Source organism: Microdochium trichocladiopsis (genome assembly GCF_020744255.1).
Source record: "Microdochium trichocladiopsis strain MPI-CAGE-CH-0230 chromosome Unknown B0I36scaffold_3, whole genome shotgun sequence".
NCBI classification, from domain to species: Eukaryota; Fungi; Ascomycota; class Sordariomycetes; order Xylariales; family Microdochiaceae; genus Microdochium; species Microdochium trichocladiopsis.
The window spans coordinates 4,486,154-4,498,220 of record NW_025763546.1 but is presented as its reverse complement, the minus strand read 5'-3'; the positions used below and the strand labels follow the sequence as shown (position 1 = coordinate 4,498,220).

The 12,067-nt window shown below is 55.2% G+C and overlaps 5 protein-coding genes across 5 annotated transcripts; 1 reads left to right on the top strand and 4 right to left on the bottom strand.

The window, feature by feature from the left end:
* Positions 1-1,117: 1,117 nt before the first annotated feature.
* On the top strand, positions 1,118-2,914 carry B0I36DRAFT_373258 (uncharacterized protein; the record flags this gene model as incomplete). The annotated part of the gene is made up of 7 exons (XM_046160171.1): positions 1,118-1,461; positions 1,569-1,712; positions 1,783-1,811; positions 1,884-2,010; positions 2,071-2,182; positions 2,284-2,459; positions 2,827-2,914. 7 exons carry the CDS (start codon positions 1,118-1,120, stop codon positions 2,912-2,914), a joined length of 1,020 nt encoding a protein of 339 aa, XP_046016103.1.
* Positions 2,915-2,916: 2 nt separating this feature from the next.
* Positions 2,917-5,564, bottom strand: B0I36DRAFT_319524 (uncharacterized protein). Its single transcript, XM_046153433.1, has 3 exons — positions 5,468-5,564; positions 5,247-5,417; positions 2,917-5,185 (listed from the first exon to the last, which is right to left on the bottom strand). Exons 2-3 carry the CDS (start codon positions 5,251-5,253, stop codon positions 3,225-3,227), a joined length of 1,968 nt encoding a protein of 655 aa, XP_046016102.1. The 5' UTR covers positions 5,254-5,417; positions 5,468-5,564; the 3' UTR covers positions 2,917-3,224.
* B0I36DRAFT_98461 (uncharacterized protein) lies at positions 5,374-7,230 on the bottom strand. Its single transcript, XM_046163693.1, has 3 exons — positions 6,786-7,230; positions 5,468-6,710; positions 5,374-5,417 (listed from the first exon to the last, which is right to left on the bottom strand). The coding sequence occupies exons 1-2, from the start codon at positions 6,998-7,000 to the stop codon at positions 5,642-5,644; spliced, it is 1,284 nt and encodes a 427-aa protein (XP_046016101.1). The 5' UTR covers positions 7,001-7,230; the 3' UTR covers positions 5,374-5,417; positions 5,468-5,641.
* A 238-nt stretch (positions 7,231-7,468) lies between these two features.
* B0I36DRAFT_98456 (uncharacterized protein) lies at positions 7,469-9,277 on the bottom strand. Its single transcript, XM_046163692.1, has one exon. The coding sequence runs from the start codon at positions 9,150-9,152 to the stop codon at positions 7,509-7,511; it is 1,644 nt and encodes a 547-aa protein (XP_046016100.1). The 5' UTR covers positions 9,153-9,277; the 3' UTR covers positions 7,469-7,508.
* Positions 9,278-9,442: 165 nt separating this feature from the next.
* B0I36DRAFT_239320 (fungal-specific transcription factor domain-containing protein) lies at positions 9,443-12,061 on the bottom strand (the record flags this gene model as incomplete). Its single annotated transcript, XM_046149685.1, has 4 exons — positions 9,443-9,616; positions 9,890-11,457; positions 11,518-11,733; positions 11,809-12,061. 4 exons carry the CDS (start codon positions 12,059-12,061, stop codon positions 9,443-9,445), a joined length of 2,211 nt encoding a protein of 736 aa, XP_046016099.1.
* Positions 12,062-12,067: the final 6 nt, after the last annotated feature.

Below are 12,067 nucleotides of genomic sequence, written 5' to 3'. Positions count from 1 at the left end.
TCTCAAATCGGCTAAGTCAGGCTGCAACCTGGCATAGAAATTCACGCACCCCTGAGAGAGGCCTCAGAGTACGATCAGCTCTCTCAGCCTCACCTAGTCCATGCAACCAACACAAACGCATTTGAGAGGGCTTCCCTTTTAGACCGTGTTGGCTGAACGTCCTTCGCCAGATCGGGATGAAGTTAGCGCGCTACGACCGCTTCAGCCCCCGCATGATGCGACTTTCCCCGCCTCATGTTCGGCCAAGATATTGTTGTGGCTGTTACCCCAGCCTGAAAACTTGATCCCTAGCCTACTCATCGGGGCGAGTGAGCTCTCCCTGCCCTCCAAGCGTGGTTCTATCTCCGCACTAGTTGATTCCAGAACTATGCCAGGATGGAGCAAGCAAGCGACCATTACTTCGCGTGGTGTCTCAACACAGGGACTTGGCAGGAGCCAGACGCCACAATCAACGCTACTGTGTGACGGATGCAGAGACTTGCGTTCTTCATTTGCCCGATAGAGGCTACGCTGCCCGGTCCAGGCGGTTGGTCGAACTTCAGGTAAACACGCTGACCACGCCCGACTGCCCTACGGCAGCATGCCACCAGCGAAGTCAGGGGCAGCTGTTTTGATCACTATCCGAAGTACGTTCAAAGGACAGTCTGATCTCATAGCAAACCTCGGTAGACGAGCCGAGTCCTCCTCGACCCCGTACTAACATCGCGACTAGGGAACGCTCTAACTTGATGTAGTGTTGGGCAACAGATGAGAGCTGCCTCGACTTGGCCGTGGCGTAGTTATCAGTGCCATGCATATGCGCTTGGTGCCCGCTCGGACTTGGTCTGGGTCAGCTACAGCAGCTAACACTGCAGTTGGTTGCCATAAATGGGGAGGAGGTCTCTGCCCGAACGACTTTTGCATTTCGTGGGCACGAATGGATCTTCTTATCTCCTTGATCGAGTCCATCGTATAATTGAACACTTATCATCAAAGACGGTCATCCGTGTCGAGACACCTTGTTGCAAGGCCTCAAAGCAACGGTCCCTTGTCGTTTCTCATCCTTGTTCTTAGTCCTGGCGATCACTCACCAGCATTCCCCATCCGTGACCCGCCTGGACAGGGATCCACCAAGATAATGGCTCTGAACCAGACCACCGCCATCGACGTCGCCTGCGCGTTGCTGTGCAGCATCCTCATCATGTCCCGGTGCGCGTACCGCGCCGCCTTCCGCTGTCACGGCCACGCCCTCTGCCACCGCCGGTGGCGCATCGACGACTTCTACATGGCCTTTGCGCTCCTGCCGCTCGTCGCCCGCACGGTGTCCATCGTCATCAGCTTCTCGCTGAACCCGGACCAGTCCACGTCGACTCCCGACGATGCGGACGCGGCCGAGGCTGGTGTGGGGGTCGGGCAGCTCGCACAGGACTGGGTCACCGCTCGCAAGTTGCTGCTTCCCAGCAGGCTTTGCTATGCCATGTTGTAAGTTGTCCTGGGGGTCGTGTCCAGGCGGCATTGTCGGCCGTCCGGCATCGCTACCCGAAGCTCGGCTAACACACCCTGTTTTGTATAGCCTCTGGTCTCTCAAGCTCTCTCTGCTCTCATTTTACAAACGATTGGTTCAATCCTTGGGCCTGGGGAGCGCGAATGGTTCTGGCCTTGTGGTGGATCATCGTGCTCAGCTTCATTGTCATTGTGATCGTCACATTCGCCGAGTGTAATCCCTTGAGTCTGTGAGTCTCCCTACGCCAGTGCAACCCTCAAAGATTGAGATCTTGTGCCTAATAGGTCTGATATGTGTAGAGCTTGGGAGCTTTCTGCTCCAGGAGAACGTCAGTTTAGGCGGCCCCTCCCCGACGCCCGAGACATGGCCGAATAGCTGACCAGCGATCTATCATCGACAGAACCTCCGGGATGCAGTCTGGGAATATGGAACTTACTAACCATGGCCTCAACTAACATCGTAACCGACCTAGCACTCATCATGCTGCCATTTCCAATCCTCCGTAATCTGAGCCTAGGTCGCAAAACGTAAGTACCTATGAGAACCATGGCTCATACGAGTGAGGTCGTTGCTAATACAGTTTGTAGGAAGATTCAGCTTGGATTCCTCTTCGGCATCGGAGGCATCGTCGTTATCATTACTGTTATCCGCATTCCATTCATTCTCATTAGTTCGGTCTCGCAGCGCACGCGCTCCGTGGTAATTACCTTCTCTGACGCCTATCTTATCCCCTCCCCTGCCTGTCTTAGGCACAGCAAGCTACAAGATAGATATTAGACTAATCGTTGAATCTCATATAGTGGGCCGCCGTCGAGATCCTGTGCGCTTGCATCGTAGCAAATACCGCATTCTTCTATGCTGTCGCCAAGGACATTAAAGGCCATCACCATAAATCACAGTCGGGCTCCTCTGCCATACCGCCTGGTAACTTCTACCTCCAAAGCCTGCCTTCTACGACACGATGCGATCGCACGAAGTTCGATAAGCATGGCGGGGAAGCACACGGCGTGGAAGAGGTCGCACCACCGCCATCTGGCTCCGAGAGTGATCTTGTTCCGGGAGCTAGCGCTAAGAGGACCAGATGTTAAGAACCGGCCCCAGGTCTTGAGTATATACCAGGCGTGTAGGATGTATGTCACGATCCTGCCTTCGGGTGCAACCGATTGGTGGTGTCAAAATAGAGGCATTACAAGTGTGGCGCAAGCCTAAAACCGATTTGGTACAGATATGGTAGAGCTGTATGATGAAGGCAACTGTGCTTCAAACCTTTGCATTTAATGTATATCTTGATAGGCGTGGGACTTGATGAGGATGGAGGGTGAGACCCTAACACCTATACGTAGAAAGCTTGGTACCCTTGCCAGACAGAAGGATGACTCACTCCATCACGGTGGACTTCAACCAACCAACTTGCTGCTTCTGTGTTCCTAAAATCGTGGTCATGATATTTCAAATGGTGCATATTTAAGTGCTATCCTACGACCGTGACATAGCTGTTTTCATAGTGGTCTTGGGATTCCACGGCAAAATCATTCAGAGGACCAAGCGGACAGTCGAGTTACCTATCCGAAGATAGAGCCGTTGATTGTGCGGGCTGATTTATCCATTCTTCTGACTGTGCCACGCGCCACACAAAGGGAGTATGATGTAGGCTTTCATTGCCCTTGAGTATGTCATGTCTACACTGCTCTGAACCTAAACGGATCCCTAAAGTTGAGAGGTATGAAGCCGTGGCAGGGGCCTAGATCTCATCAAGCCTCTGAGCCCAGTATTCCAAGGAGGACCCCTGGTCGCTATCTGGAAGGTACCGGCGCCAGGGTTTGAAGTTTATACCGGGGTTGGGTTTCGGCGGTCCCCATATGACGCCAATAGCCTCTGTGGCTGTTTTCAGATCGTCAACCGGGGCATTATCGTTCAGATCGACCAGTGCGCCGTCCACAAGCTCCGTCCACCTTTCCAGCCATGATCTCCAGATGCTGGACCGAAATTCGGTAGGGCCACTTTGAAGTTGTGTCTGCTGAGCGCCCGAAGAGAGAATGTATGGGGGATATCCATCGTCGTAGTCATCCACTGAGCATTTCTTGTCGCTGCTCTCCCCAGAGCCATATTTCTCCGAGGGCGCGGGAGGATGAAAGGCATCGACAAACTCGACTTGAACCATTTCAGTCATTTTTGACACAATGTCTGTAAACAATCTTTTCTTGAGCTCATCGGGTACCGAGCCGGAGCCTGAAAGACCAGTTCTGACACAATGAGACATTTCCTCCTCCAGCTCTTCTTGTGTGAGCTCGCAAGTGTGCTCCAGCCACAGTGCTTCAAATGTGAGAAGCCTGAAGGCCTGTTGGAAATGCCAGATTTTCCACTCGGCACCACAGACCCTGATGAATCCAGCCATCGCCGTTGCGAGCGAGCTGGAGTTTTGGTTGAAAAGATGCCTATCTGTATAGCCGCGGAGCAAATACATGAAAGGCGTCCGACCATTCGGCGCGCAAACGCAGCCTGTCCCGTCACGGTAGGTACTGTTCAGGGCGACTTGTACCAGCTTGGGCCGCCAAGGTCCAGACGCCTCATAGAGAGTAACCTTGATGTGCTCCGACATGTCGAAACCGAGAGCACTGGAAAGTATGTGTGCGACTGTAGCAAGGGGCGCGACGTCATGTGGGTTGCACGCGACACACCTGGCAATAGGACATGGGATACCAAGCTCTAGCTTTGCCCGCCATGGCTTTGCAAGAATGTCTGCCACGCGCGTGCTGTGATCGAGGATCCAGCATATCATGTTCCATGACGACGGCTGTCGGGGCCACATCCAAGATATGGCGGTGTGATATTCTAGCAGCGTCATGCCGCAATGTAACGGTGCCTCAAAATCGCGAAATCCGGCATCATATAGATGTGTTGCAACAGCAGTATGGATGCCCGGATCTGGTGCCCACCAGAGTCGTTGGTGGTGGGCATGATCGAATTCACGGAGTACGACCGCGCGGTCCATGCGGCCGTGGTACAGAGGTAAGGGTTCGGCACCTTTATCAGCATCTATGAGATGGATTGGGACCTGGACGTCAAGGCCTTGCAAATGTTGAATGACAGACGCGTAGTGCCTGTCAAGCAGTATCTCTTTGTCCAAATCAAACTTCCTGATCTCAATGGGATTGAAAAGTTGCAGGGCCAGGGCTCTCACCTGCTGACGGCGATTCCTGAGCTCTGTAAAGTAGACTTCTGGGCAGGTGGGACACCAAGATGTTTGCCGAGGCCACCAACCAAAATAACGAGGACGCATGGGACATCCATTGACAATCAGAAGCGATAATGGTCCTAAGTACCAACAGGGCTGCCGGCTGGCTTCAAGTCTTTGAGGATCTCGAGAAAGAAACGAGTCTGTCTCAAGATCCCTAGTCTGCCGCACACACTGTTTAACAAGCCATTCTGGCAGGGCATGGGACTGATACCGGCCTCTGGACCCCATGGGCGCCTGTAGGCTTCCCTGAATGGGCGGCGGACCGGGAATCTCCAGCATCTGGAGCGTTTCGAGAAGTTGCTCGAAGCAGTTGAGGCGGCCTAACTTGAGAGCCATGTGGAGGTGGCTGTCGAATCCGAAACTTGGCATATCGACGACAAGCGAAGGGTTGAGTTCGAGAAGCCGGACTATCGACTCTGGTTCGTTGCAGATGATTGCCCGGCTTAGTGGCTCGACATCGAAAACTGCGTCGTGGTGTTATGACAAAAAGCATTAGGCAACTATACAACTTATGGCTCGACTTACTTACCATCACAAACGTATGTTGCAGACCCCAGCGATTCAATCAGATTCGCCAGCTGACGGCCAATAAACTTTACGCTTTTCTCTCCGTGCTCATCATTCACGGGAAGCAGCAATCGAGCTTGTGCAAAGCGGTGGACTGAGTCTCCTCGAAGCGCATCATGAAGCGCCAAACTAATAATGTATCAGCCTCGTTCCTTGACTGCAAAGAAGGTGTAACCCACAGGCCCAAGTCATTTTTCTGGGCAATGGGCACTCCAAGATGCCGGGTTAGCTCCGCGAGAATCACCAGTTGGGCCTTCTCAGCATGCAATTCTCTACCGTCTACCTATAACAAAGTTTCAGTCCTTGGGAAATTGGGAGGCGAGCGGCGATCCTTTAAGTGGCCGGGATAATTGTCAGAATTCTTGGTTAGTAGAAGCAAAACTTACCGGAGGATTCGCGATGTGCAGCACGGTGTTTCCATTTGCATCCACGTCGCTGGGACTCGCCCTGTGAGCGCCGTAGACTTGTCTCAGCTTACGAATCACCAATTCCACAACGTCTTCAAAGAGTTGCATTGTCGTTTTTGTTTCCGGGTAGATCGCAATCTCCCGGTTATAGAAGTGAAGATCGTGCAGAACTTCGAAGACCTGAAATGCTGGTGACTTCTTACGATCTACAACCGAATAGGAGGCTAGCCATGGACTGATGCTGAATCCACCGGCGCCGTGGCGTTGCGAGTACGCCGCCTTTAGGGCAAAATCGACGACTGTATTAAACCACGTGACTTTAGCCCTGAACAAGCGGCTGGCACGCTTCTTCTTCGCTCCAGAGCTGGCAAGGCGGCATTTCGGGTAGTGCTGGACAGTTTCTGTGTTCGTAATGGAGAAGGTGGATGTGCCGACTCTGGTTGACCACGTTGACGATGCCATATACTCCTCGCAACTGCAGCCCACTGCTGGCATACCACTAAACAGAAAGGCTGTTGACATCAGATAAGGCTGTCGGGGTCTGCCTGCTAGGGCATCACGAAGCATATCTGGCCGCTCGACAAGTCGGCGCACTGATTCGCGCTGGTTTGGGACAGGTTCAAGACTTTCCAAGCGCGTAGTCAATGCGGTGAAGGACTCGGCCTGTGCTAGCGCAGCCTGCCTCATGGCTCGGAGCTCGGCCGTCACGGAATCCGTGTGTACTACGCGTAGGGTATCCAGCTGCGTGGATAGTGCGGTGACGTGTTCAATCATGTTCAACGAGGATCTTTCGATGTGTTCTTGCACCGTCATGAATCCAGTATGGAGGCTCTTGGGCAAATGTGATTGCATGTCGTTGACGCTCTGCTGCAGAGTCTCCAGTTGTTGTAGTGTTTGAGCTGTGCCAAGGTCGATTGTCGACGTTGATGTTTCCAGGTGATCTAGTCTCCTTGGTAATTGATTGAGCTCCTCGTGCATAGTTGTTGCGACCGCAGTTTGTCCCAGAACTAGGTCACTAGGGCAAGGTAGGTCGAATGTGAGCCTCAGCTTGAAAAGGGGCATTCAGACAAGACGGCAAGCCTTTACTTACAGGTTCAAAGTCTGCAAGCCAAGGATCAAAGCAGAGTTGACGGTCGCCAGTTTGCGTTCTATTTCCGCCAGCTCATTCTTGCGGAATCCATACTTGAAGGTCTTGTAGGCGTCTTTGACATGCGGGCCTGAAGCGGAGCCGACGTTTGCATACTTGGTAACGAAACCAAGCAGCTCTTCGAGATCAGCCCGACAAGCCAGCAGAGAGTCGCTCATTACGGCAAGTAAAGATGTCGTTGTCGTCGCGGTTGCCAACGCTCTCTCCGTCCGGATCCGCTCGAGTGTGGTGCCGACTACCGTGAGAGTGCTCGCCAGCGCCTTTGTCTTGCGACCAAGCGATACCAGGTCGCCACTCTTCCCGCGCACGGCGTCGGCGTAGGAGATGAGCCCTTTGCACACTTGGATGCCGAGCGAGACGACGCCAAGCGCCAGACCCGCTGTCTCCGCCATCGCAGCAATGTCAACGACGAGATTGCTCTGGCGTATAGAGAGGAAATAGGAGGCGAGAGGTTCAAGTAAGCACGTGCAAGAATCGAAGTGAGGGGTCAGCTGCAGTCCAGGTGGCAAGGCTGACCACTCAGAATATGCGGCCCTGATCACTTGGTAGAGCCAGGGGTCAGGGTGGGCAAGGGGGCAGTGCTCAGGCAACACAAGGCGAAAACCGACACATGGGTTCTCGAATCATCAGAAGCTCAACGATGTGCTATTGAGAAACTCTGTTGAACTAAGGCAGCCACGAGTCAGTATCGATCGGGGCTCCTTCCCATCCCGGCGGCGTCTGCGTCCATCCGAGACGCGCGGACTTCCTCGTGCAAAGTACTTGGTCCTTGCCGAGCCGCAGTACATCAAATCCATTGGGCTCAAAGGAAGGCCCATCGTTTTTGCTGGGTATCTGGACCATGACCCATTCCAACAATGGCAGCCTGCAACAGCCATCACCTTGAGAACCCCTCGTGATTTCGTCCATCATCCTTGCGAGTGCCTTGTAATGTACCTCCGCGACTCCGGATTCCGTCACGCCCGTCCAGAACCAGCGCAGACTCGCCGGAAGGAAAGCACACAGGTCCAGCTGCTCGCTGTTCTCGTCATCCACATCGGTGACGTCGGTGCCGGCCAGCGTAGCGAGTGGGATGCGGAGTTGCTCCAGCCGCGTCAACTTCTCTCGAAGCGAACCGATTGTGCCCTCGTCGCCTACCTCCGAAAAGTCCCCATGGGCTATAGCCGGCTCCAACTCGAAACGGCGCAGGCGGGTACCAAACTCGCGGAGTACATTGCCGTACATTGTAAAATCCAAGGTCTCGCGATCCTCAAATATCCATGGCAAAAGGATCAGACAATCAAGATTGGGACAAGCTAGTAGCATCTCGCGCGCCGTAGAATAGACAGGTGGATTGTTGTGTAAGAGGCTCAGGCTCTTCATGTTTGGATGAGAACCTGGGAAGGTGTACAGCCTTTTGGGTGGCCTGTCGGGAAGGGCTTGGCTCGTTTGGTCCCCAGGCCTCTCAGCCTGACAGCGTTGATCCTGGTCGTCTTCGAGCTGTTCCTCGTCGCTGGTATCCTCGTGTTCGCCTTCGCCTTCGTCATGATCATAGGGGTTGGGGCCTTGGCCAGTGTACTCCCAGTCCATGTGAACTGCCACCAGCTCCTCAAGCCCGGGGAACAACACCAGCGGGCGAACATTTCTGTCACCAAAGCCGCCAGGCTCACCGTGGACGGTATCGCACCCGAGTTGCAGTGATCGCAGCTTGGACAGCGGCCCCGATGACCTCGGCACCATAACTCTGCCACTTTCGCGTTGCTGTCTGGGGGACCCTTCACGGCCACAAAGGTCAAAGAGTCGCGCAAGCATGTCTGGCTTGTCGAGCAGGCACGAATCTACGTGTAGTGTCTCAACATGAGGCGTCAAGCAGAGCATGAACGTTAGCCAGGCCATGTCGAGGTAGCCATAATCCTCGTCGTTGTTGATGGGGTCCACCTCGGGAGGAATCAGGCGCTCCAGCAGGGCATCAAGCGCCGGCCAGCGATACTTGTCCCTCACCATGCCGCGGATCCGGCCGTGTAGCAGACGTTCCGCGACCGCCCGGTCCTCCAAACTCATAGATGTACCATAGCCGTCGATTCTGCGCACATGTTCGCATAGCTCGGGCCGGTTGCACAGAGCTTCGAGGAGCTGGCGTGACGAGCAATGCAGGTGCCGATATAGGAGAGGTTCTGCGACGCGGCGGAACGAGCGAGAGACGCGGCTCGCATAAGCCAGGCTCGTGAGGCAGAGCTGTGCGTCGTAGTCGTACTGCAGTTCGACCTTTTCCGATGGAACGAGGTTGCGAAGGATGTGCCAGATGATCTCGTCGGGGAGGTGGACTGGCATGGTAGGCGTATGAGGCCTGTGTATGAATGCCTCGCTGAAGCTAGCAGTGCGCTCTGATAATGCGAAATTGTTTGGGAAATGCAATTGGAGAAAGCCTTGGGTAGTGAACAACGATCAATGCGAGCGACGAGACTGTTTGCTATTTAAGTAAAAAAGCTTTGAAGGTCACGCACGATGAAGCTCGCAAGGATTACCCCTGACCCCAGCACAGCTGCCTGGAGAGGGAGGGTCCGTCTGCGGTCTCCTTCCTGGGGCCATGATTGCGATGGCAATGATTGTATGGCACGGCGTTACGGCCGGTGGGTCACCTCCTCGATGCCAAACAGCCAGTCCTGCGACAGTCGCGCGATGGCGTCGTTCTGCGACTGGTCATAGAACAGATTCTGGATATCCGTGTAACAGTCGCGCAGCGTGTTGTCAACCGTCATGTTGAACATTTCATAGCCTTGCTGCTGTGCGTAGTTCTGTTGCTGTTGAGTGTCTGTCGCTAGCTGCTGGCTCGTCTGGTGCCCTTCAGGGTGCTCGTTGCCATGACTGTCATCATTGACACCGCCAGTGCTACTGCCCATACCAAGTGAGGGGTGGTTCAAGGTCGGAGCGGGTGGTCTGCCAGCTGCAGCGGGGTCAGCCAAGCGCGTGTTGAGGACGCCATCCATGTGCGTATCGATCCCATCCGTGCGTCGGGTCTCGTCCCGTGCGCCAGGCATACCGGCCTCTAGCTGAGCGCCCTCACTAACACGGCCGTTCACAGACGCCGCAGTGGAAGCAGAAGCAGAGGACACACTCGTCGACGCCGCCCCAGCAGCGACTACACTCCTCGTCTGCGCCTCCACGACATCCGCAACCACCGCGTCGCTCAGCTTGTCAAACACCTCGGAGCAGTTCCGCGTCGTGCTGGCCCAGCGCTCCGACACGGCAACGAGAACCTTGGAGCACGCCCGCGTGTCATTGACGACCTGGATGATCGAGGGGGCCGCCGCAAGAACAGACTTCTCCCTTTGCCCCTGAGACTGACTTCGCTGTCGAGCATGCTGGAAATGCGTCCTCAAGGCATAGATATACGAAAGCCCCGCCATGAAAACAGAGTGCAGCGTCACCCACGAGTAGTTGATCTTGCGTGTCTGGTGGAGGCTGGCGTACAGCGTGATGGCCGCACGGGACGAGTCGAACGTGCGCTGGAGGGCAGTGCTGTTGTTGCGCGCCGTGGTGTCTGGGATGGACGGCGAAGGGCGGAAGAGCATCAGGTTGCCGTTGTGGTAGAGCAGATCGTACCACTCTGTCGAGCGGAAGCTGGAGAGTGACTCGGTGCGAGAGGACGTCGAGGTTGTCGTGGCTGGGGTCGCTGGCGTTGCGATGGAGTCAACAATGGCTGATGACGGTGCAACCAGCACGGCACTCGCGGTATCTGCGTGCCAGGCTTGAAGTTCCTGGGCCAGCTGGTCTCTGATGTGGGTGTAGTCGACGCTGGGACTTCGGAGGTCGTCTGACGTGCTCCTGTGCAGAGCATTGAGGACCTTGCCGCAGATGACACGGTACTTGACAATGTGTGTGAAGATGGAACGCCTAACTTTCTCCTCGGCTGCAGGCACCGACACTGATCTGGACTCGGCTGGCGTTCTCGCAATTTCCGGTGCTTGCGTGAAAAATTGGTCTCTTTGCAATGCCATCAGGTCAACGTCGATATCTTCCAGCTGCATGGCCAGAGGGCGGCCTAGTGTCAAACTCGCGACCCGGTCCAACGCGACTGTACACCAGAAGCAGTTGAACCTAGCCTCGATCTGCTCTTCTCGTTCCTTACTGGCCGTGTACTGGTCAGCGTCAGCCCGGATATCAGCCTTGAGCTGCTGGTAAGTTGCGTTCTTGTGGAGACCAAGCTCATAGCAAGTCCTCGCCGCCACTCCCACTAAATGCCACACGCTGTTGGTCGTATCGTGTGAGCTGGTACCCATCCGGTAATGGCATATCAGCAGGATGGCCTGCAGCGCGGGGAGGCCACCGCTCGCGAGTATTGGATTGGCCTTGCTCATGGCCCGGTTGTAGTGGACTTCGGCGTCCGAGACGCCGTTCCAGTTGAGCTTGGACAACTGGGCTGTGCCAATGGCCAACACCATATCGACAACGAAGCCGTCAAAGGATTGCTGTGGACTCGGGTCGTGGTGGTTGTACACAGTGTCAAAAGCCCTGTCCATCGCTCGTAATGGGATGATTGGGTAGATCAGATGGTCGTGGGCAGCGTAGGCATCCTTGATTTCTCTGGCAAGAGATTCTGCTGGCAAGGAGTGAATCAGTATCGATGATGGCGACACTGTGTTGTGGTCTCCACCATGGGGCGTCAGTGTCGCTGTCGGCATTGGAAATGACGAACGGCCACTTCCACGGTGCTGCGCGGGGCTCTGCTGTTGCGTGTGCGGTTGTAGCAGGTTCGCTAGAAACAAGCCGCTTGTTGAGCCGACGTATGTCCTTCCACCTCCAGCACTTAGTGACAAGTGGATGACCTGGCTGGCAACATCGCTCTGCTGGTGATGTTGCTGCTGTGGCTGCTCGTGACCATGTTGATCTTGCGAGAGCTGTGGTAATAGTGCTATCGGCGATGTCTGCAATGACGTGTTCGAAGGCTGCCTTTCTTGGGCCGGAGAGTCTCCATCTTGACCATAACCGCTGATCCTGCGTGACCTTGACTCTTCTTCCTGTCGCCTGAGAGTGCTGTTCTCTGCCTCGAGGCGCCGTATCCTGTCCTCGAGCCGTGCCTGCTGTTGCCCACGGTGCTGTCGGGAATCCGGCGGATAGGAACAAGGGAACAGGCCCCGGACACAGTTGCCGCACTTGGGCCGCTGGGCGTCGCAGCGGACCTTGCGGAGGTGACACTGCTGGCAGGCAATGACACGGCGTGCTCCCAGCGCTGGCGGCATCGCGTG